The sequence below is a fragment of the Somniosus microcephalus genome, chromosome 19, assembly GCF_052327205.1.
Source record: "Somniosus microcephalus isolate GS21.2 chromosome 19, FLI_Smic_1.0, whole genome shotgun sequence".
In the NCBI taxonomy this organism is placed as follows: Eukaryota; Metazoa; Chordata; class Chondrichthyes; order Squaliformes; family Somniosidae; genus Somniosus; species Somniosus microcephalus.
The window spans coordinates 19,366,046-19,388,545 of NC_141005.1; the positions used below are offsets into that span (position 1 = coordinate 19,366,046).

At 49.3% G+C, this 22,500-nt stretch overlaps 1 protein-coding gene across 1 annotated transcript in view; it reads right to left on the reverse strand.

Moving 5' to 3' along the window:
• Positions 1-2,246: 2,246 nt before the first annotated feature.
• Positions 2,247-22,500, reverse strand: part of LOC147103593 (small G protein signaling modulator 1-like) — a 110,477-nt gene continuing 90,223 nt past the window's right edge. Inside the window, exons 4-7 of the mRNA XM_086012047.1 lie at positions 10,962-11,124; positions 7,757-7,909; positions 5,134-5,201; positions 2,247-4,290 (exon numbers count right to left, since the gene is read on the reverse strand). Of these exons, the coding sequence (XP_085868173.1) occupies positions 3,902-4,290; positions 5,134-5,201; positions 7,757-7,909; positions 10,962-11,124 (773 nt within the window). The 3' untranslated portion in view covers positions 2,247-3,901. The remainder of the gene's footprint in view (positions 4,291-5,133; positions 5,202-7,756; positions 7,910-10,961; positions 11,125-22,500) is intronic.

Genomic DNA, 22,500 nt, shown 5'->3' on the forward strand with positions numbered 1-22,500 from the left:
CACACACACTCCACACACCACACACCACACACCCACACACCACACACACACACACTCCACACACACACTCCACACACACACTCCACACCACACACACACACCCACACACACACACACACACCCACACACACACTCCACACACACACACACACACACACTCCACACACACTCCACACACACACACTCCACACACACTACACACACACACACACACACTCCACACACACTCACACTCCACACACACACTCTCCACACACACACACTCCACACACACACTCCACACACACACACACTCCACACACACACACACACTCCACACACACACTCCACACACACACTCCACACATACACACTCCACACACACACACACTCCACACACACACACTCCACACACACACACACACTCCACACACACACACACACTCCACACACACACACACACACACTCCACACACACACACACACACACACACTCCACACACACACACACACACACTCCACACACACACACACTACACACACACACACACACACACACTCCACACACACACACTCACACACACACACACTCCACACACACACACACACACACACACTCCACACACACACACACACTCCACACACACTCCACACACACACACACACTCCACACACACACACACACTCCACACACTCCCTCACCACACACACTCCACACACACACACTCCACACACACACACACTCCACACACACACACTCCACACACACACACTCCACACACACACTCCACACACACACACTCCACACACACACACACACTCCACACACACACTCCACACTCACACACACACTACACACACACACTCCACACACACACACACACACTCCACACACACACACACACTCCACACACACACACACTCCACACACACACACACACACTCCACACACACACACACTCCACACACACACACACACTCACACACACACACACACACACTCCACACACACACACACACACACTCCACACACACACACACACACTCCACACACACACACACACTCCACACACACACACACACACTCCACACACACACACTCACACACACACACACTCCACACACACACTCCACACACACACACTCCACACACACACACACACACTCCACACACACACTCCACACACACACACACACTCCACACACACACTCCACACACACACACACACTCCACACACACACACTCCACACACACACACACACACTCCACACACACACACACACACTCCACACACACACTCCACACACACACACACACTCCACACACACACACACACTCCACACACACACACTCCACACACACACACACACACACTCCACACACACACACACTCCACACACACACTCCACACACACACTCCACACACACACACACACGCTCCACACACACACACTCCACACACACACACACTCCACACACACACACACTCCACACACACACACTCCACACACACACACTCCACACACACACACACACACTCCAGACACACACACACACTCCACACACACACACACACTCCACACACACACACTCCACACACACACACACACTCCACACACACACACTCCACACACTCCACACACACACACACACACTCCACACACACACACTCCACACACACACACACTCCACACACACACACTCCACACACACACTCCACACACACACACACTCCACACACACACACACTCCACACACACACACTCCACACACACACACTCCACACACACACACACACCACACACACACTCCACACACACACACACACACACACACTCCACACACACACACACTCCACACACTCCACACACTCCACACACACACACACTCCACACACACACACTCCACACACACACACTCCACACACACACACACACACTCCACACACACACACACTCCACACACACACACACACACTCCACACACACACACACACACTCCACACACACACACTCCACACACACTCCACACACACACACACTCCACACACACACACTCCACACACACACTCCACACACACACACACTCCACACACACACACACTCCACACACACACACACACACACACACTCCACACACACACACACTCCACACACACACACTCCACACACACACACACGTGTCTAAAAATAGGACACTCTGTCCGACACTTTATTATTTTTTTTAATAGATTTTTTCGCGCCTCGCGTCCCGAAGGTGGCAATTCACACTGGGCTATTGTTGCACACAGTAGCCACTCTGGGAATTAAAGAGCAAACTCGCATTTAGATAGCACTCCAGGACACCTCAAAGCTCTTCACAGCCACTGAATGACTCTTGACGTGCAGTCACTGTTGCCATGCAAGCCGATTTCGCGCACGGCCAGGTCTGAGGGAAGGAAAAAAACAAAAAAGATAGAGAGAAACTCAGCCAGGATTTCTACTCCTGATTGCCATCCAGTGACCTCCCTGCCGGGAAACTGGTCAGGCATAGACATCGGTTGAGGGCAGGATTGGGCTGGGCTGTGGTGCCCCCCAAAAACGTGAATAACCTGCCGACACTCAATGGCTTGGCTCACAAATGAAGGATGGATTACTGCCTCGGGGAAGGTCCATTGGCGCCCATGGAACTGTAGGCCCAGGACGAGTCAGGAGGAACATGTTTTAAAAAACTGCCCAACATCCCAGCGATTTTTGGCACGCACCAGTTGCTAAGGCTTCCGTCCCTCTATTCAATAGGCGGAACTCAGTAGAGCTTCGACAAGGATCATGCCGGGCTCCCAGAGGTACCGACCGGTCAGGAACAAAGTGCTCAGCTCCAAGTATTGTTGCCAACTCTGGCTGAACGTATTCCAGGAGACTTCGTCACATGACCTCCACCCGCCCCCTTCTCTCCCGCCATTGGTCGCCCAACGCGCCCTTCCTCGCGGCGTCCCGCCCTCCCGCGACAATTGGAAAGCGAACAGACTCTTTGTTGCCTGACTGGATGATTCCCGATAGCCTTTCCCACCCATCTGCAATACAGGGATCCCTCCCCAACCGCGGGGTTTGCCATACGCGGATTTCACGTATCCGCGGTCTCCACTCTGCGACAATTTTTGTCAACCGCGGCCGTGAAATTCGCGTATCCGCAGTTTTTCCTTTAGGAATAAGGTAAAAAACTTGATTTTTATGCTATTTATATGCTTTTTTTTTGTTTATGGTGAATTTGCCAACGGCGGTTTTACTAACCGCGGGGGTTTTCAGGGACTTATCCCCCGTGGTTGGCGAGGGATTCCTGTATTTTTATAATAACTAATAAACAAAAAGTGTTCAAGGAAATTTTTTTTAAATATAAATTTACTTGACGATCCGATGATATTTCTCCAGGATTGCTCGCAGGAGTGTCATAGAGTCATAACGGCACAGAAGGAGGCCATTCGGCCCATCGAGTCCGTGCCGGCTCGCTGTAGAGCAATCCAGTCAGTCCCATTCCCCCGCTCTATCCCCGTAGCCCTGCAAGTTTATTTCCCTCAAGTGCCTATCCAGTCTCCCCTTGAAAACATTGAGTGTGTCCGCTTCCACCACTTCCATCGGCAGCGAGTTCCAGGTCATCACCACTCGCTGTGTAAAAAAGATTTTCCTCACATCCCCCCTGTATCTCTTGCCCAAAACCTTAAATCTGTGTCCCCCTAGTCCTTGTACCATCAATTATTGTCCTGAAGACTAAAGGTCAATCCTGAAGGGTTGGCAACCCAAGATGATGGCAACCCTAGCTCCAAGATGAAGAGGGAAGACAATTCTGCTCAACTGACCCAGGTACATGTATCCTGGCTCTGTTTCCCTCAAAAAAAAACTTGCATTTATATAGCGCCTTTCATGTAGTAAAAAGTCCCACGGCGCTTCATAGGAGCGTTACCAAACAAAATCTGACACCAAGCCCACTTAAGGAGAAATTAGGCCAGGTGACCAAAAGCTTGGTCAAAGAGGTGGATTTTAAGGAGCGTCTTAAAGGAGGAGAGAGACACACCACTCCCCACATATTAGCAGTGGAACTGTTCATAAAAGGCTTAGGCCCGGTCATCCCGGCCCTCGTGGCTGCTGAGAGAGGGAGAGGGTGTGGGGAGGGAATCAAAACCAAACTTACACACAGGGCCGGTCGTTTGGTGGGCGAATCTTGGCGACAGTGCGCGCTGTGAATGCGATGCCTCTGAACCAATTCATCAGCTGAAGGGTCCGTCCAGAAATGATCAGCTGTCTTCATCTTCGTATACTCGAGGGCACAGGGCCCGACTGGTGGGTGAGAGAGAGAGGAGAGGTGGTGCAGTCACAACAAGTGTCGCGTGTTTAACACAGAAAAACTACTTCTGTACCACTGGGGAAAAGGCCGAGGTGATGGACATGGACGTGCTGATGTGGGCAAACACGAATGCACAGGTACCGCAGCACGCAGGATAGCTGAACTTCCACCGGAGGTACAGGACCAACAACGACCTCTTAGTCACCCACGTAGCTAATTCTGCTTTCCAATAATCGCGCCTGTTACTCTGAATGTTACACAGAATATATCACACACACAAATGGTCCCTTTACATTGGTAGATACCACACAGCATAACAGTAAAAGGGCAATTACATTTGAAAGAATAAAAAAGAGACTTGCATTTATATAGCGCCTTTCACAACCTCAGCATGTCTCAAAAAGCGCTTTACAGCCAATGAAGTACTTTTTTGAAGTGGAGTCACTGTGGTAATGTAGGAAACATGGCAGCCAATTTGCGCACAGCAAGATCCCACAAACAGCAATGTGATAATGACCCGATAATCCGTTTTTAGTGATGTTGATTGAGGGATAAATATTGGCCAGGACACCAGGAAGAACTCCGCTGCTCTTCTTCAAAATAGTGCCACGGGATCTTTTATGGGGCAAAGTTAACGCCCCAAGTTTTACCCCTTAATGTACTAGAGAAATTAACCCAAACCCCTGGGTGGTCACTTTCAATCACTACCTGGAGAGGAGCAGCAATCAATGCAGGAGCATTAGGAATTCCCTATTAGGACAGTGCGAACCTACTTTGTGCAGCCCCCCAGCCATCTTTGACTCAATGTAGACAGTGTAAAATTCTACAGTGCTCACCTAACAGAGAACCCAATATTGGCCCATCCACAGGGTCCATCAGAAGAGCTTCCTTTTCGTAGTATTTACTGAGGAGAAAAAAAAACAGAAAATATTTCGTCCTTTTTCAATTGTCACTATTTCTGCAGAGATTTTTTTTGTGCGTGTGTGTGTTGTTAAATTTCCATTTTCTTTCCTCGCCTGAAGGCACTAATGTCTTCACTGGGATATGGGTTCCTGCACCTCGCCCAAGTGGCCATCACTGACATGCCAGCCGGGCAGGGCAGTGCCAACAGGTTATCCAACTATGGAGCAGATCAGAGGCCTTGCCCGATCCTGTCCTCCGCTGACAACCACAGCGGGGCAGTTCCACCGGAGTATTTCGAAGTAGACCAGTGGGACAATGGCGGCCAGGCTAGGCCCGAGCCCTACCCTCTGTATTTGAGGCGAAACCCAGTAAGGCTACTGCGCTCCTGTGTGCCCGAGCACCATGGACAATTCTGGCGAGGAGGGTGGGGGGGCCTCCATATTTGGCTGGGGTCGCCGAGTAGGCCCAGGAGGCCTGTGCGTTGATCCACTCCAGCCAGAGACAAAACGGCTTTAGCTCCGAGCCGGCAGAGTGCCCATCTGGATTTTGTTTTCATAAAAAATTAAATTAAATCGAGTCATTTCGTCTTAGTTTACAAAGCTGGTAAAATGCTGACTGACTTTACCAGGATAACAGCCCTTTGAACACCCAGGCAGCGCAAGCTTGAATTGTGCGATGTTGAGCCGAATAGTATGGGGCAAGAGGTGGGGGGCGGCGGGGGGGGGGGGGGTGGGTGGTGCGGGTGGATGGAGAGGGATGGAAATTGAGAAGAGCAGCTTGGGATCAAAAGCATGCTCAGCTAAGCATTGATGGGGCGCAGCGGAGAGAGTGCGGAGTATTGTAACAACTACCACAGCACTAGAGGTGCACAAGTCATAAGAACAATAGACGTAGGAGCAGGAGTCGGTCATTCGGCCCCTCGAGCCTGCTCCGCCATTCAGTAAGATCATGTCTGATCTGATCTTGGACTCAACTCCACTTCCCTGCCCGCTCCCCATAACCCTTGACTCCCTTATTGTTCAAAAAATCTGTCGATCCTCCGTCTTAAATATATTCAATGACCCAGCCTCCACAGCTCTCTGGGGTAGAGAATTCCAAAGATTCACGACCCTCTGAGAGAAGAAATTCCTCCTCATTTCCGATTTAAAATGGTGCCCCCTTATTCTGAAATTATGCCCCCTAGTTCTGGAGGGGAAACATCCTCTCTGCATCTACCCTGTCACTATCCAGTGTGCACTGTAACACATCCACTGCACTCTGCGTGACTCTGCCACTTGGATCCACGGAGCAAACATGTGCGCGCGCTGCTGCACGCTAAGTGCAGACGAGATTCCATCCATTCCAGCCCCAGTGCGCCCATTACAGCCAGCCGCTATCTCACTAAATGATTTCCATTTCTCCAGACACAAGGGAGTCATTTTCAAGACGCTGGATGCCATGCTGGGGCGCTGTAGCTACACACGGGCGTGATTTTCCAAGGTACTTCAGTCAGCATCACCCGACAATCTTAAACATGGCTGCTCTCAAACACTGGCATTTTCCACCCAAGACTTTTTTTTGCTAACGAATTTCTTCATTGGTGTAACACTAACATGTTCCATCAAAGAGCTACAGGGCGTAGGCTTGTCCTTTACTTGTGATTCGCCCAAAATGTGAGCGCCTGATCTCGGTCAGCCTATTTTGTAGGGTGGGAGGGCTGGTACATGGCTTGGAGTTATACCAGAGGTTGCTACAGTGGTTGGAGTTATACCGAGAGAAGGTACAGGAAAGGAGGAAAGAAACTGAAGGCGTCCAACCGCATCTCAGAGGAATTCTGAGATTAGGTCAACCCAGCTCACTCTCGTACATCTTTGCATGGGTGGCTTATGGGGACCACTGGCCATCAGCACTGACTTAGGAGGGAACAAGTCCCCTGTTCCCCCCCAATATTAACTTTGGGGTGGTAGCACACTCCCAATTCTTCAGGAAGACACAATGCTGAAACCTACCAATCCACGAGGCCCACTTGTCCACGTTTTGTAGTTAAATCAGCAGAATCAAATTGCCTACACCTCAGCCTGATCAGTCACCACAGCTCCCTGGAGTGAAGGTCTTTTGAATCCATTAATAACTTCATCATTGTGCGTGTGCAGTGTACCCCAGCTCCCCTGCCGCCCCCCGCCACCACCCCCCCCCGTCCCCCGCACTGTTTTGCACAAATACCATTGGCTAAGGCGGAGAGCAGGATGCCCTGCAAAGGTTCATAGTTGAGGAGTGCACGATGGGAGTTTCCTTGGGTGGGAGGTGAGGGAGAAGGGATACAAAATAAAGCTTCCAGAAACAAGGACAGGCAGGAAAGAAGGAATGTTGGTCTCAGTAGGGCCCTTTAGTAGCCCCTCAAATAGCCAGAATACGAGAGAATTCACGAGAAGGCAGCAGCAACATGAAGGCTCCCCGTGCGCCACTATAAAGCATCACCCGTGGGAATGAACCTGCCTGAGGGTTCAATTAGTTACCTGAAAAAAAAGACAAGGGTTTATCGTTTAGAACCATTGGTTGAACCAGCTCAGTACCAACCTACTGTTCTCTACCAGGTGCTGCACAATTTTGTCCAAGACTTTCTCAAAGAGGGCAGTGCGAATCCACAGATGTTTCAGAGCCTGAGCAGACAGGTTGGGCACTTTCTGAGATTTTCGAACATTCTCCTGGGGGGCCGCACCGTGGGCCTTTCTGTAGATACAAGCAACGTGTTATTAGAAGGAAAGTATTAACAGGAAAGAGCCGAATAAAATTGCAAAATACTGCGGATGCTGGAAATCTGAAATAACAACAGAAAATGCTGGAAACACTCAGCAGGCCAGGCAACATCCGTGGAGAGAGAAACAGAGTTAACGTTTCAGGTCTGGGACCCTTCATCAGAACTGGAAAAAGCTGGAGATGTAACAGATATTAAACAGGTGCAGAGACGGAGGGGGGTTAGGAGGGGAGGAAGAAATAGAAACCTGTCCCATTGTGAGAGATTCAACCAACAACAATAATTTGCATTTATATAGCACCGTTAACGTCCCAAGGCACTTCACAAGGGAAAATTTGACACCGAGCCACTTAGGGAGATATTAGGACAGGTGACCAAAAGCTTGGTCAAAGAGTTGGTTTTTAAGGAGTGACTTAAAGGTGGAGAGAGATGGGTAGAGAGGTTTAGGGATGGGTTTCCAGGGCTTAGGGCCTTGGCAACTGAAGGCACGGCCAGCTCTGGTACCCATTTACGCTGGCCAGTTCTATGACCTTCCCTAATGGACTTATTCCACAATCCCATTATCATCATGCAAAAACTTTTAGTCCGACTTCCCTTCTTGGTCCTACCATCCTAATTTTTAAACTGGGCCCTCAGCACGAACAGCAGCTTTCAAGTTTACAGACCGACGTCCAACCAACAACGATCTGCCACAGCCATGTTGGCTCATGAACCTGCCCACCTCTACACAGCACAGAGATCCATCTACACAGCACAGAGCTCCATCTACACAGCACAGAGATCCATCTACACAGCACAGAGCTCCAACTACACAGCACAGAGCTCCATCTACACAGCACAGGGCTCCATCTACACAGCACAGAGATCCATCTACACAGCACAGAGCTCCATCTACACAGCACAGAGCTCCATCTACACAGCACAGAGCTCCATCTACACAGCACAGAGCTCCATCTACACAGCACAGAGCTCCATCTACACAGCACAGAGCTCCATCTACACAGCACAGAGCTCCATCTACACAGCACAGAGCTCCATCTACACAGCACAGAGCTCCATCTACACAGCACAGAGCTCCATCTACACAGCACAGAGCTCCATCTACACAGCACAGGGCTCCATCTACACAGCACAGGGCTCCATCTACACAGCACAGGGCTCCACCTACACAGCACAGAGCTCCATCTACACAGCACAGAGCTCCATCTACACAGCACAGAGCTCCATCTACACAGCACAGAGCTCCATCTACACAGCACAGAGCTCCATCTACACTGCACAGAGCTCCATCTACACAGCACAGAGCTCCATCTACACAGCACAGAGCTCCATCTACACAGCAGAGGGCTCCATCTACACAGCACAGAACTCCATCTACACAGCACAGAGCTCCATCTACACAGCACAGAGCTCCATCTACACAGCACAGAGCTCCATCTACACAGCACAGAGCTCCATCTACACAGCACAGAGCTCCATCTACACAGCACAGAGCTCCATCTACACAGCACAGAGCTCCATCTACACAGCACAGAGCTCCATCTACACAGCACAGAGCTCCATCTACACAGCACAGAGCTCCATCTACACAGCACAGAACTCCATCTACACAGCACAGGGCTCCATCTACACAGCACAGAGCTCCATCTACACAGCACAGAGCTCCATCGACACAGCACAGAGCTCCATCTACACAGCACAGAGCTCCATCTACACAGCACAGAGCTCCATCTACACAGCACAGAGCTCCATCTACACAGCACAGAACTCCATCTACACAGCACAGAGCTCCATCTACACAGCACAGGGCTCCATCTACACAGCACAGAGCTCCATCTACACAGCACAGAGCTCCATCGACACAGCACAGAGCTCCATCTACACAGCACAGAGCTCCATCTACACAGCACAGAGCTCCATCTACACAGCACAGAGCTCCATCTACACAGCACAGAGCTCCAGAGTTAATCAAACATTTTGTGAAGCAAAGATGACAGAGCACTGTTTAAGAGAAAAAATAAACCATTTCTGCCACTCAATATTGCATAGAATTTATAGCACAGAAACAGGCCATGGTTTATGCCGGTGTTTATGCTCCACACGAGCCTCCTCCCATCCTACTTCATCTAACCCTATCTGCATATCCTTCTATTCCTTTCTCCCTCATGTGTTTATCTAACTTCCCCTTAAATGCATCGATACTATTCGCCTCAACCACTCCCTGTGGTAGCGAGTTCCCCATTCTCACCACTCTCTGGGTAAAGAAGTTTCTCCTGAATTCCCTATTGGATTTATTAGTGACTATCATATATTGATGGCCCCTAGTACTGGTCTGCCCTGCAAGTGGAAATATTTTATCCACATCTACCCCATCAATCCCTTTCATAATCTTGAAGACCTCTATCGGGTCACCCCTCAGCCTTCTCTTTACTAGACAGAAGAAAGAGCCTCTGCCCGTTCAGTCTTTCCTGATATAGAAACATAAAAACATAGAAGATAGGAGCAGGAGTAGGCCATTCAGCCCTTCAAGTCTGCTCCGCCATTCAATGCGATCATGGCTGATCATCCAAATTCAGTACCCTGTCCCTGCTTTCTCCCCATATCCCTTGATCCCTTTAGCCTTAAGAAATATATCCAACTCCTTCTTGAATATATTTAATGAATTGGCCTCAACTGCCTTCTGTGGTAGAGAATTCCACAGGTTCACCACTCTCTGGGTGAAGAAATTCCTCCTCATTTCAATCCTAAATGGCTTACCCCTTATCCTTAGACTGTGACACCTGGTTCTGGACTCCCCGGCCACCGGGAACATCCTTCCTGCATCTAGTCTGTCCAGTCCTGTTAGAATTTTATAAGTTTCAATGAGATCCCCTCTCATTCTTCTAAACTCCAGCGAGTATAAGCCCAATCGACCCAATCTCTCCTCATACGTCATTCCTGCCATCCCAGGTATCAGCCTGGTGAATCTTCGCTGCACTCCCTCCATGGCAAGAACATCCTTCCTATAGCCTGTGTGCGGAGTGTTACCTGCTCTCGATCAGCTGCTCCAGCTCCTGCACCTTCCTGCACAGCTCCTCGGCCAACGGAAAGGTCTTCGCCACCTTCATGAACAAGGCGGCTATCTTGTTACTCCGCAGGAAGCCGGCCGCCCTGCGCTTGAGTCCGTGCAGCACACAGGCCTCCACAGCAGCTGGGGGAGGGGACAGAGAGAGAGCACTGCAGATGAGTAAACAAACATTAAATGGAGTAAATAGACACCCACATTGAAACCGCAAATGTTTCAGCATTTCGACGGTCTCAATCTTCACCGCAATTCCGACGCCTCACAGCGACCACGTGACCAACTGGACGGCAATAGGGTTCCCAACTCTGGTTGGGCATATTCCTGGAGGTTTGATCACATGACCTCCCACCTCACCCAGTCAAACAGCCTTTGCACCCCCATCTCCTATATTTATATGATGATGACTAATAAATGAAAGTGCTCAAAGATGTAAAAGATGCCCCTATGATTTGTCTCCCAGATGTATTCAGGAGATTAATCTTTAATTCCTAGAGACTCCGGGACTACCCTGGAAGGTTGGCAACCCTAGCCACCAATCAGCAGAGGTTTTGGCCCATCAAGCTCTGTATCTCTCAGAGTGATGCATCTTTTAAAAAATTAAATCTCGGGGATGTGGGCGACGCTGGCATGGCACTTATTACCCATCCCTACATGCCCATTTTTATACAACTGAAGTGACCTAGCACGCCCCCTCAGGAAGGGCAGTTAAGAGTCAACCCCATTGGTGTGGGACTGGAGTCACATATAGGACAGACCGGGTAAAGGCGGCAGATTTCCTTCCCTAAAGGACAATAGATCTGCAATGCCCGGTCTTAAGGCTAAAGGGATCAAGGGATATGGGGAGAAAGCAGGGACAGGGTACTGAGTTTGGATGATCAACCATGATCTCATTAAATGGCGGAGCAGGCTCGAGGGGCCAAATGGCCTACTCCTGCTCCTATCTTCTATGTTTCTACTGTAACACTCCTGTTGATGCCAAATAACAAGGTCCCATTGCTGTAGTGACGATCTGCCTCGTTATTCACAAGCTTTGGCCGCCCTTCCCATGAGCTCAAAATTCTGATCGTTTTTTTTAATTGGTGTTACTGGGGCAGCCATTTTGAAACCAACTGGCTCAGCCGGCCCATCATGCATTTGGTATCATACCACAAGAGTCCCAAGATGCAGGAAAAACGTCAACGGTACACAGTTAAATGATTCCTTATGTTGTTGTTTTTTTAAAATGTAACTTTCACAGTTATTGTGTGTGGTAAGGTTACAATGCGATTCAGAGATTCTTGGGGAGAAAGTCCTCCAAAACAAAAATATGCCAGGGTGTCGCTAGACACATATGCTATTGGTTGTTAGTGTTAGCCAGTGGCTCAGTTGGTAGCACTCCTGCCTTGGAGTCAGAAGGTTGTGGGTTCATAGTCCCACTCCAGGGACTTGAGCACAAAGGTCTAGGTTGACACTCCAGTGCAGTGCTGAGGGAGTGCTGCACTGTTGGAGGTGCCGTCTTTCGGATGAGAGGGTAAACTGAGGCCCCGTCTGCTTCAGGTGGATCTCATGGCACTATTTTGATGAAGAGCAGGGGAGTTATCCCCGGTGTCCTGGACAATATTTATCCCTCAGTCAACATCATTAAAACAGATTATCTGGTCATTATCACATTGCTGTTTGTGGGAGCTTGCTGTGCATAAATTGTCTGTCACGTTTCCTACATTACAACAGTGACTACACTTCAAAAAGATTTCATTGGCTGTAAAGCGCTTTGAGACGTCCTGAGGTCGTGAAAGGCGCACAACTCCGCAGACAATGAAGCAGTCCATGCCTGCATGCAACAAGACCGGGACGATGGTCAGGCTAGGGCTGATAAGTGGCAGGTAACATTTGCGCCACACAAGTGCCAGGCAATGACTATCTCCAACAAGAGAGAGTCTAACCACCTCCCCTTGACATTCAACGACATTACCATCGCCGAATCCCCCACCATCAACACCCTGGAGGTCACCATTGACCAGAAACTTAATTGGACCAGCCACATAAATACTGTGGCAACAAGAGCAGGTCAGAGGCTGGGTATTCTGAGGCGAGTGTCTCACCTCCTGACTCCCCAAAGCCTTTCCACCATCTACAAGGCACAAATAAGGAGTGTGATGGAATACTCTCCACTTGCCTGGTTGAGTGCAGCTCAAGAAGTTCGACACCATCCAGGACAAAGCAGCCCGCTTGATTGGCACCCCATCCACCACCTTAAACATTCACTCCCTCCACCACCGGTGTACCTTGGCTGTAATGTGTACCATCTACGAGATGCACTGCAGCAACTCGCCAAGGCTTCTTCAGCTGCACCGCCCAAACCCACAACCTCTACCACCTAGAAGGACAAGGGCAGCAGGCGCATGGGAACACCACCACCTCCAAGTTACACACCATCCTGACTTAGAAGTATATCGCCATTCCTTCATCGTCGCTGGGTCAAAATCCTGGAACTCCCTCCCTAACAGCATTGTGGGAGCGCCTTCACCACACGGACTGCAGCGGTTCAAGAGGCGGCTCACCACCACCTTCTCGAGGGCAATTAGGGATGGGCAATAAATGCTGGCCTTGCCAGTGACGCCCACATCCCATAAACAAATTTTTTAAAAAGTCTTTCTTTATTATAGAATGTAAACAAGGGCATTTTAAGACTGACAAATGTCACTGGCGGGACAAGGCAGATAGTGCAGGATAGCACATTAAAAAATGGTGGAGAGAGGGGACAAAACAACTTAAGGTTTTAAAAAGGGAGGGAAAACTGTGGTAAGTCCTGGTTAACAATAAAAATAAAGAGAGTTTGGGTACAATTGTAATGGCATCAAATCTGGTTCAAAAAAATTCCAGCACCGCCTGGGACAGTTCACCAACTGAAGTCAGAGTTCAATGGAAGGATGTTCCCGATGGTCGGGGAGTCCAGAACCAGGGGTCACAGTCTAAGGATAAGGGGTAAGCCATTTAGGACAGAGATGAGGAGGAATTTCTTCACCCAGAGAGTGGTGAACCTGTGGAATTCTCTGCCACAGAGGGCGGTGGAGGCCAGTTCGTTAAATATATTCAAGAAGGAGCTGGATATATTTCTCAAGGCTAAAGGGATCAAGGGGTATGGGGAGAAAGCAGGGACAGGGTACTGAATTTGGATGATCAGCCATGATCGCATTGAATGGCGGAGCAGGCTCGAGGGGCCGAATGGCCTACTTCTGCTCCTATCTTCTATGTTTCTATGTAATAACAGGACTAGACAGACTAGATGCAGGAAGGATGTTCCCGATGGCAGGGGAGTCCAGAACCAGGGGTCACAGTCCAAAGATAAGGGGTAAGCCATTTAGGACTGAGATGAGGAGGAATTTCTTCACCCAGAGAGTGGTGAACCTGTGGAATTCTCTACCACAGAAGGCAGTTGAGGTCAATTCATTAAATATATTCAAGAAGGAGTTGGATATATTTCTTAAGGCTAATGGGATCAAGGGATATGGAGAGAAGGCAGGGACCGGGTACTGAATTTGGATGATCAGCCATGATCGCATTGAATGGCGGAGCAGGCTCGAGGGGCCGAATGGCCTACTCCTGCTCCTATCTTCTATGTTTCTATCTTTCCTCCCTCGCCCACCCCCCAGAGTATTGGGGCAATGCTCCCATTCATTTATTTTTGAATGCGCCATACACCTAAGGGGCTGCATGGCCTGTTCAAAACACCCCACATGCGCGGTTTTTCCCTATTTACTAGCCGGTGAGCCGGTTGCGCGAGCGCGGGGCTAAAAGGGAACGCTGGTTGGGGGTCATTTTAACTTTGGCCGATTGTGAAAAGCAGGACGCTATTGGATCAGGCGCCCGTGAAACACCTCTCTTGATATTCTATGAAGTCAATGGAAAGGACATGGTTAGAGATGTATAACGGGCAGCTGATCCGATACGGCCCGTTTTACACCATCGGCAAGAGTTAAAATTGCAACCACGCCCCCCCTCCCCCGCCCCCCCAGTACATTTAACATTTAGCGGGCGGGAGCGTGTCTAAGAACGCGTACGCTGAACCCTCTCTTGGCCGGGAGCGCTGGATCTGTAGTCTGCAATGTTAACTCAGCTGCAGGTCGATACTTTGCCCACCAGCCATTCGGGATCAATAGCTGTAGTACAACCGCAGCCTTGAAATAAGAGCTGGTGAGAGAGATGATAACTTAACAAATTCAAAAGAGCTTCTAGAAAGAGCAGGCAAGGAGCAGCAATCGGAACCGGATGGACTATGTTGAATTGTCAATTTGCGAGGAGAACCTCCAGGAGGAATTAGATGAGCAATCTTCATGTATCCATCTGAAGTGCCTTCCGCGCCGTTTCCATAGCAACAGTCAGCCCGAGCCTGCACCTGATAAACAATGCTTGCTGCCCTGAGCTCTTGCAGATAACCACACAGCTCCCAATCTCAGTCACATCCAACCACCCCACCTCATCAATCTTCCAGTTGGGGCCGACTGCCATTCCCAACTTAACCCCTTCGTGGCCAAAGCTGGGCCCAGGCGGCTTCTCAGCTGAACCAGTAATTTGCCAGAAATGCACCAAGACGCACCGGTGAAGGCGCCGGCAATTAATGGTCTCCTGGTGATTAGTTATCGCTGAAAGTGTCGAACGGGTAAACGCCATGGCCTCGATACTAACCCCTGCACGATGGGCGGGGGGTTAAAGAGTTAAATACGGGGAACGCGACCCCCAACACGCCACCACGCCTTTTTTTTTTACAGCGGCGGATCTCGGCGCGCCGAGCGTCCTGATCGCGTTCTCTCTCCTCCCGATCGTGGCCTCCTTCCTCCTCTCCCAATCTCCCCCCCCCCCCCGCCAACTGCCGGGGGTAATATACTAGCACGGATTGAGAATTAGTTAACAGACAGAAAACAAAGAGTAGGGATAAACGGGTCTTTTTCAGGATGGCAGGCTGTGACTAGTGGGGTACTGCAAGGATTGGTGCTTGGGCCCCAGCTATTCACAATCGACATCAATGATTTGGATGAGGGGACTAAATGTAACATTTCCAAATTTGCTGATGATACAAAGCTAGGTGGCTGTGTCAGTTGTGAAGAGGCTTCAAGGGGATCTCGACAGGCTCAGTGAGTGGGCGAGAACATGGCAGATGGAATATAATGTGGATAAATGTGAAGTTATCCACTTTGGTAGAAAAAACAGAAAGGCAGAGTATTTCCTAAATGGTGAAAGATTGGGGAATGCAGATGCTCAAAGGGACCTGGGTATTCTTGTACATGAGTCACTGAAAGTGAATGTGCAGGTGCAGCAAGCCATTAGGAAGGTAAATGGTATGCTGGCTTTCATTACAAGAGGATTTGAGTACAGAAGTAAAGAAGTCTTACTCCAATTATATAGGGTCTTGGTGAGACCACACCTGGAGTACTGTGTACAATTTTGGTCTCCTTACCTAAGTAAGGATATACTTGCCATAGAGGGAGTGCAATGAAGGTTCACCAGATTGATTCCTGGGGTGGCGGGACTGTCGTATGAGAAGAGATTGAGTAAACTAGGCCTGTATTCTCTTGAATTCAGAAGAATGAGAGGGGATCTCATTGAAGCATACAAAATTATTACAGGGCTTGATAGGGTGGATGCTGGGAGAATGTTTCCCTTGGCTGGGGAGTCTAGAACCAGGGGCCACAGCCTCAGGATAAAGGGTAGGCCATTCAGGACTGAGAAGAGAAGAAATTTCTTCACACAGAGGGTGGTGAATCTTTGGAATTCTCTACCTCAGAGGGCTGTGGAGGCTCAGTCATTGGGTATATTCAAAATAGAAGTCGATAGATTTCTGACTAGTAAGGGCATCAAGGGATATGGCGATAGGGCCGGTGAATGGAGTTGAGGCAGAAGATCAGCCATGACCTCATTGAATGGTGGAGCAGGCTCGAAGGGCCGAATGGCCTACTCCTGCTCCTATTACTTACGTTCTTATCGTGGCCTCCCTCCCCCTCCCGATCGTGGCCTATCTCTGCACCCTGATTGCGACCTTCCCCCACCCCCCCCTCCCCCTCGATTGCGGGCTCTCTCCCTCCCAATTGCCAGGACTCTTTGACATCCCAATTGCCGGGGGCTGTCCCTAAGGGCCCCGGTTGTGACCTCCTGCTGCTGGAGTTGCTTTCCGCCCGCCGGCTGGCCAGGCTGTCCATTTGGCCAGCTGCCGGGCGGGAAACGGAGCTAAAAACTGTTAATTCCGTTTTCCGTCTCCCCCGCTCCCTCCCCGTAAATATCGGGACCGATATATCAGAACGGCCATTGTCTCCCAGCACCTTGCAAGACACCTGAGCATGTTTGTCAGCAGACTATAAGAGTTTACAGCTCAGAAGCAGGCCATTCAGACCACTGTATCTGTGCTGGCTTCTAGATGAATCAATTCAAAGTTAATCCCACGGATCCAGTCTCTTTCCATGGCCCATTCCAATTGCCACTGAGTTTCCCCAGAGAAAACAGTCTTCCCCAATTCACTATCAAATCAACAGGAGTGTAAATGAGGCAAGTGAGGATGCAGTGATGGCATCTATCCCAAATTGTACAAACCACGTGACCTGGATTCACGTCCAGCCCAGAATGAGGAAGATTTCCTGTCTTTGCTGGTACAGGAAACTTTCGATTAATTGGCCCCTAAATAACCGGAACGCTCTATCCACCGGCAAAATTCAGGAGTCGGTTCAGGTAACTTTTTTTTACTTTTATTACTCCATTTGTTGCTGTGCAAGGGTGTAGCTGAAGCTGTTGCTAAGCTACAGAGACGCTTGCAACTTGTGCCGATTGTTTTGAAGCTGCAACAGGGTTTGTTGCTTTATACGGAGCTCTGAGCTCCGTATCTTTTACTATAGCGTTCGGTTATCCGGAATTGTTGATGAACCGGCAACACGTCGGCCCCGTCCGCGCCGGATACCAGAAAGTTTCCTGTATTTGGAGTTCGGTCAAATGAGCCTCAAACACAATTTCAAATACAGGCATGGGCCGACACAGCACAAAACTGGCCCAATTTGGCGCACTCATCAGTAAAGCCCAGAAAGAAGGCTGGTGGAGGAAGGAGTCTTCTTCTGAGGCTGAGCAAAGCCATGTAATTGGATAAAATAAAGGGAACTCTACTTCGTACCCAGTGATCCTGATACTGCCCAGTGCCATCACCTTGATGACAATCTAGATGCTATGGTTTGTCAACATGTATCCTAATCCAACATGATGTATCCTAATTAACACTTTCCCAGGACCTCAAAAAGTGGAACTCATTCCCTCCCTCCTCCATGCCGTCCCTTCCTGATAAAATCTACTCAAGCCTAAACAAGGCGTCAACTAATAGCAACTACCTAATCTATCCGGGTCTCCAACTCTTAACTTTAGCTCCTTACTTGAGCTTCTCGATTAAAAGGCTTGCATTTCTATAGCGCCTTTCATGACCTCAGGACGTCCCAAAGCGCTTTACAGCCAATGAAGTATAATTGAAGTGTAGTCACTGTTGTGATGTAGGAAACGCGGCAGCCTAATTGCGCACAGCAAGCTCCCACAAACAGCAATGTGATAATGCCCAGATAATCTGTTTTAGTGATGTTGGTTGAGGGATAAATATTGGAGAACTCCCCTGCTCTTCTTCAAAATAGTGCCGCGGGATCTTTTACGTCCGCCTGAGAGAGCAGGCGGGGCCTCGGTTTAAAGTCTCATCCGAAAGACGGCACCTCCGACAGTGCAGCACTCCCTCAGCACTGCACTGGGGAGTGTCGGCCTAAAATCTTTGAGCTCAAGTCTCTGGAGCGGGACTCGAACCCCACGACCTCCTGACTCAGAGGCGCGGGCGCCACCCACTGCGTCGCGGCTGGCAAAAGGAGACGCGTGTCGTGCATATCGAATTTTCTGAAAAAATAGCTCAGGCCCAGGCACACACGCAGTTGTACATCCTCCAGCATGTCCCGTACAAACCCAGCCCAGAACAGCTGCCTAATTACATGTCTTGCAACAACGGAAGCCGCTGTGGCAATTTTGCCCGTGAGGAGGTCCAATTAGGCTGTAAGGCTCTCAGCTTGAAATCCGCCGTCCTCTGTGGCCTGAAGCATTTGCCGAAAGACTGATTCACATGCAAATTGTGGATTGAAAAATTGCGGCTCGGAATCCAGGAGCAATCGGTTTTCAATCAGATCGGCCTCGGCAGGGGGGGGGGGGGGGGGGGGGGGTCACTGCCCACAGCAATTGTTTCTTTTGAAGTTTTAATCATTGGGATCAGAACAACAACAAAAAACACAGCGCATCGCCTAAAACTAGCACCACAGGAACTTTCACTCATTAATGTTCTGGGCCCAGAATAGTCAATCGACAACAAGGTGTATGTAGAGCAGAGGAGTGGTTTAGTGAGAAATAAATTCTGAGTGACCTCTGGCTAAATGTTTCAATTGCAGCCTGTAACTCACTCATGGACATCACTTATTGGAAATATAAATGATCCAAACCCTTGGATTCCAGCCTGCGACCCACTCCCGGGTATTCTTTATCTGCTAACCATCTGAGCGCTTCCATTTGATTGTGGCCTGTACTTTCTCCTGGGTACCCATTAATCTTTAATTCGACTTCAAAGCTGTTGGATGGAGACAGTAATAACAGCCATTGTTTATCATATCCACCCCCACCCCTCACCTTGATTGGAGCATTGCTCTTGTGAAACAACAGCACACTTTTGACTTAACTAAAATGTTTCATATTTAATTTAAGCAAAAGGCAGAGACACTGTATATTATATTATTTATTGATTAGTTCAGCAAACAAAGACATCTGAAGTGCAACCCCATTGTCAACAAACTCTGCCCGATGCTCAACATTTGTCCAAGAGCTCGCTCTGGATATTCAGCTGTTTGGTCCAATGGGTACACAACTGGGTACACAACTGGGCATCAATCCCCTCCCCACACTCCTCACACACACACACGCACCCCCCCCACACACACTCCACCCCCCTCTACATTCACACGCACCCCCCCCACACACACGCACCCCCCCCACACACTCACCCCACCCCCCACACACACAATCCCCACACACTCCACCCCCCCCACATTCACTCCACACCCCCCACACACACACACGCACCCCCCACACACACACTCCACACACTCCCCACCCACACACTTATCCCCCACACCTCCCCCACACACCCGCCCATCACATGCACCACCCCCTCACACCACATTCCCACAACACACACTCACTACCCCCCACACTCTCCCACACGTTATAAGATTCACCCTCTCAGCAAAAGGTTAAAAGTGCTCTCATAAATCATTCCCTTTTTGCTTTTTTTGAAAAAAAACCAGACATCTAGTATTTTAAGCTGTTGCAAGAGCTTTCTAAAGATCAGCTCACAGTCGAGTCACAGTTGCGCTGGTTGACGGTAGCTGCAAAATGGCCCCTCAAAAGGTCTACTTTAAATCAGATGTCAGTCATAAAATGCACTGTGTGGATGTTAAACTGTGCTGTCATTCTGAGAATGAGCAGATTGAGCGGTTTGTCCGCACCCTCTGCAGTGCTATCACAGTCTTATTAAGCCCTCTGGGGAGAAAGAAAAAGCGAAAATGCTCGCGATAATCAATCCCATTACTTTATAAAGAATGGAAGTAAGACTAATGGGTCTGGAAATGCCTGTGTCTGTTTTACTTCCCTCACCCTGTTGGAATACGAGCACCACACGATTTCCATACGTTCCTCAGTGTTCATTTAATTCCCTCATGATGATCGTTGCTGCCTCACACATCTCTCGGCAGTGACTGGACATGTTGAGCCCCAATGTTGAATAACCAGTTGGCACTCATTGGGTAGACACTCACATTGAGGATGGTCAGTAACTGCAGCAACTCGCCAAGGCTTCTTCGGCAGCACCTGCCAAACCCGCGACCTCTTCCACCTAGAAGGACAAGGGCAGCAGGTGCATGGGAACACCACCACCTCCAAGTCACTCTCCAAGTCACACACCATCTTGATGTGGAAATATATCACCGATCCTTCATCGTCGCTGGGTCAAAATCCTGGAACTCCCTCCCTAACAGCACTGTGGGAGCACCTTCACCACACGGACTGCAGCGTTTCAAGAAAGCGGCTCACCACCACCTACTCGATGGCAATTAGGGATGGGCAATAAATGCTGGCCTTGCCAGCGATGCCCACATCACATAAATAATTTTTTTTTTTAAAGTTGAGATACTAGAGAATGCTGGAGAACCACTGTGGACGAGTCCGCCCGGGAGAGAACATTGGAGGAGGAGAAGGAGGGAAGGAGGGAGTAAAGTCATCAAAGTTTGGAAATACTCCAGAACTGGACTAACATCAGTGGAGATATCATCATTAATCGAGGACGCCTCAGCAACCAATTAATTTCAATTTAGTTTGTAAAGCTGGCGAGCGAGTCTCATTGTGCAGTTCGAAACTATTTTTATGATTAACATTCGTTTCACTTTTCTGTTGACTTAAATTCAAAGAATTTTATTGGACAACGGCACCGTTGACATCACTGGGTCATCACATTACAGGAAGGATGTGATTGCACTGGAGAGGGTACAGAGGAGATTTACGAGGGTGTTGCCAGGACTGCAGAATTTTAGCGATGAGGAAAGATTGGATAGACTGGGGTTGTTTTCTGTGGATCAGAGGAGGCTGAGGGGAGATTTAATTGAGGTGTATAAAATTATGAGGGGCCTAGCTAGAGTGGCTAGGAAGGACCTGTTTCCCTCAGCAGAGTGGTCAATAACCGGGGGCATAGATTTAAAGTAATTGGTAGAAGGATTAGAGGGGAGTTGAGGAGAACGTTTTTCACCCGCAGGGTGGCGGGGGTCTGGAACTCACTGCCTGAAAGGGTGGTAAAGGCAGAAACCCTCACCACATTTAAAAGTATTCGGATATGCACTTGAAGTGTAACCTACAGGCTACGGACCAAGAGCTGGAAAGTGGGATTAGGCTGGAGAGCTCTTTTTCGGCCGGCACAGACACGATGGGCCGAATGGCCTCCTTCTGTGCTGTAAATGTCTATGATTCTATGTGGACTTTGTCACTAGGCATTTTGTAGCCTAACACTGGCCTGCTCAATGCAGCAATAGAGTGTTTGATACTTAGCTAGCAAGGTCAGAGCTCAAAAATCACCAGTTCTTTGGGAATTTGCTCTCAAGCTTCCCCCAATAACAATGTCACAAGAATTAAGGTGAGGCAGGAGTGTGGAAAGGGAAGCGGGTCTGAGTTGCTGCCTGGATTGGCAAAGGAACAGCCATGATACCGCCCATATAGATAGTCACTTCCTTTCTTCCCCAACACAGGCATACCCTGGTAAGGCCAAAGAGTCAATGGAATGCTACTGGGGGGGGTGGTGGTTGAAGGAACTCAACTGTAGACTGCAGGAAGATATCAATAAATTGGTCAGGTGGGCAGAACAGTGGCAAATGGAATTCAATCCGGAGAAGTGTGAGGTAATGCATTTGGGGAGGGCTAACAAGGAAAGGGAAT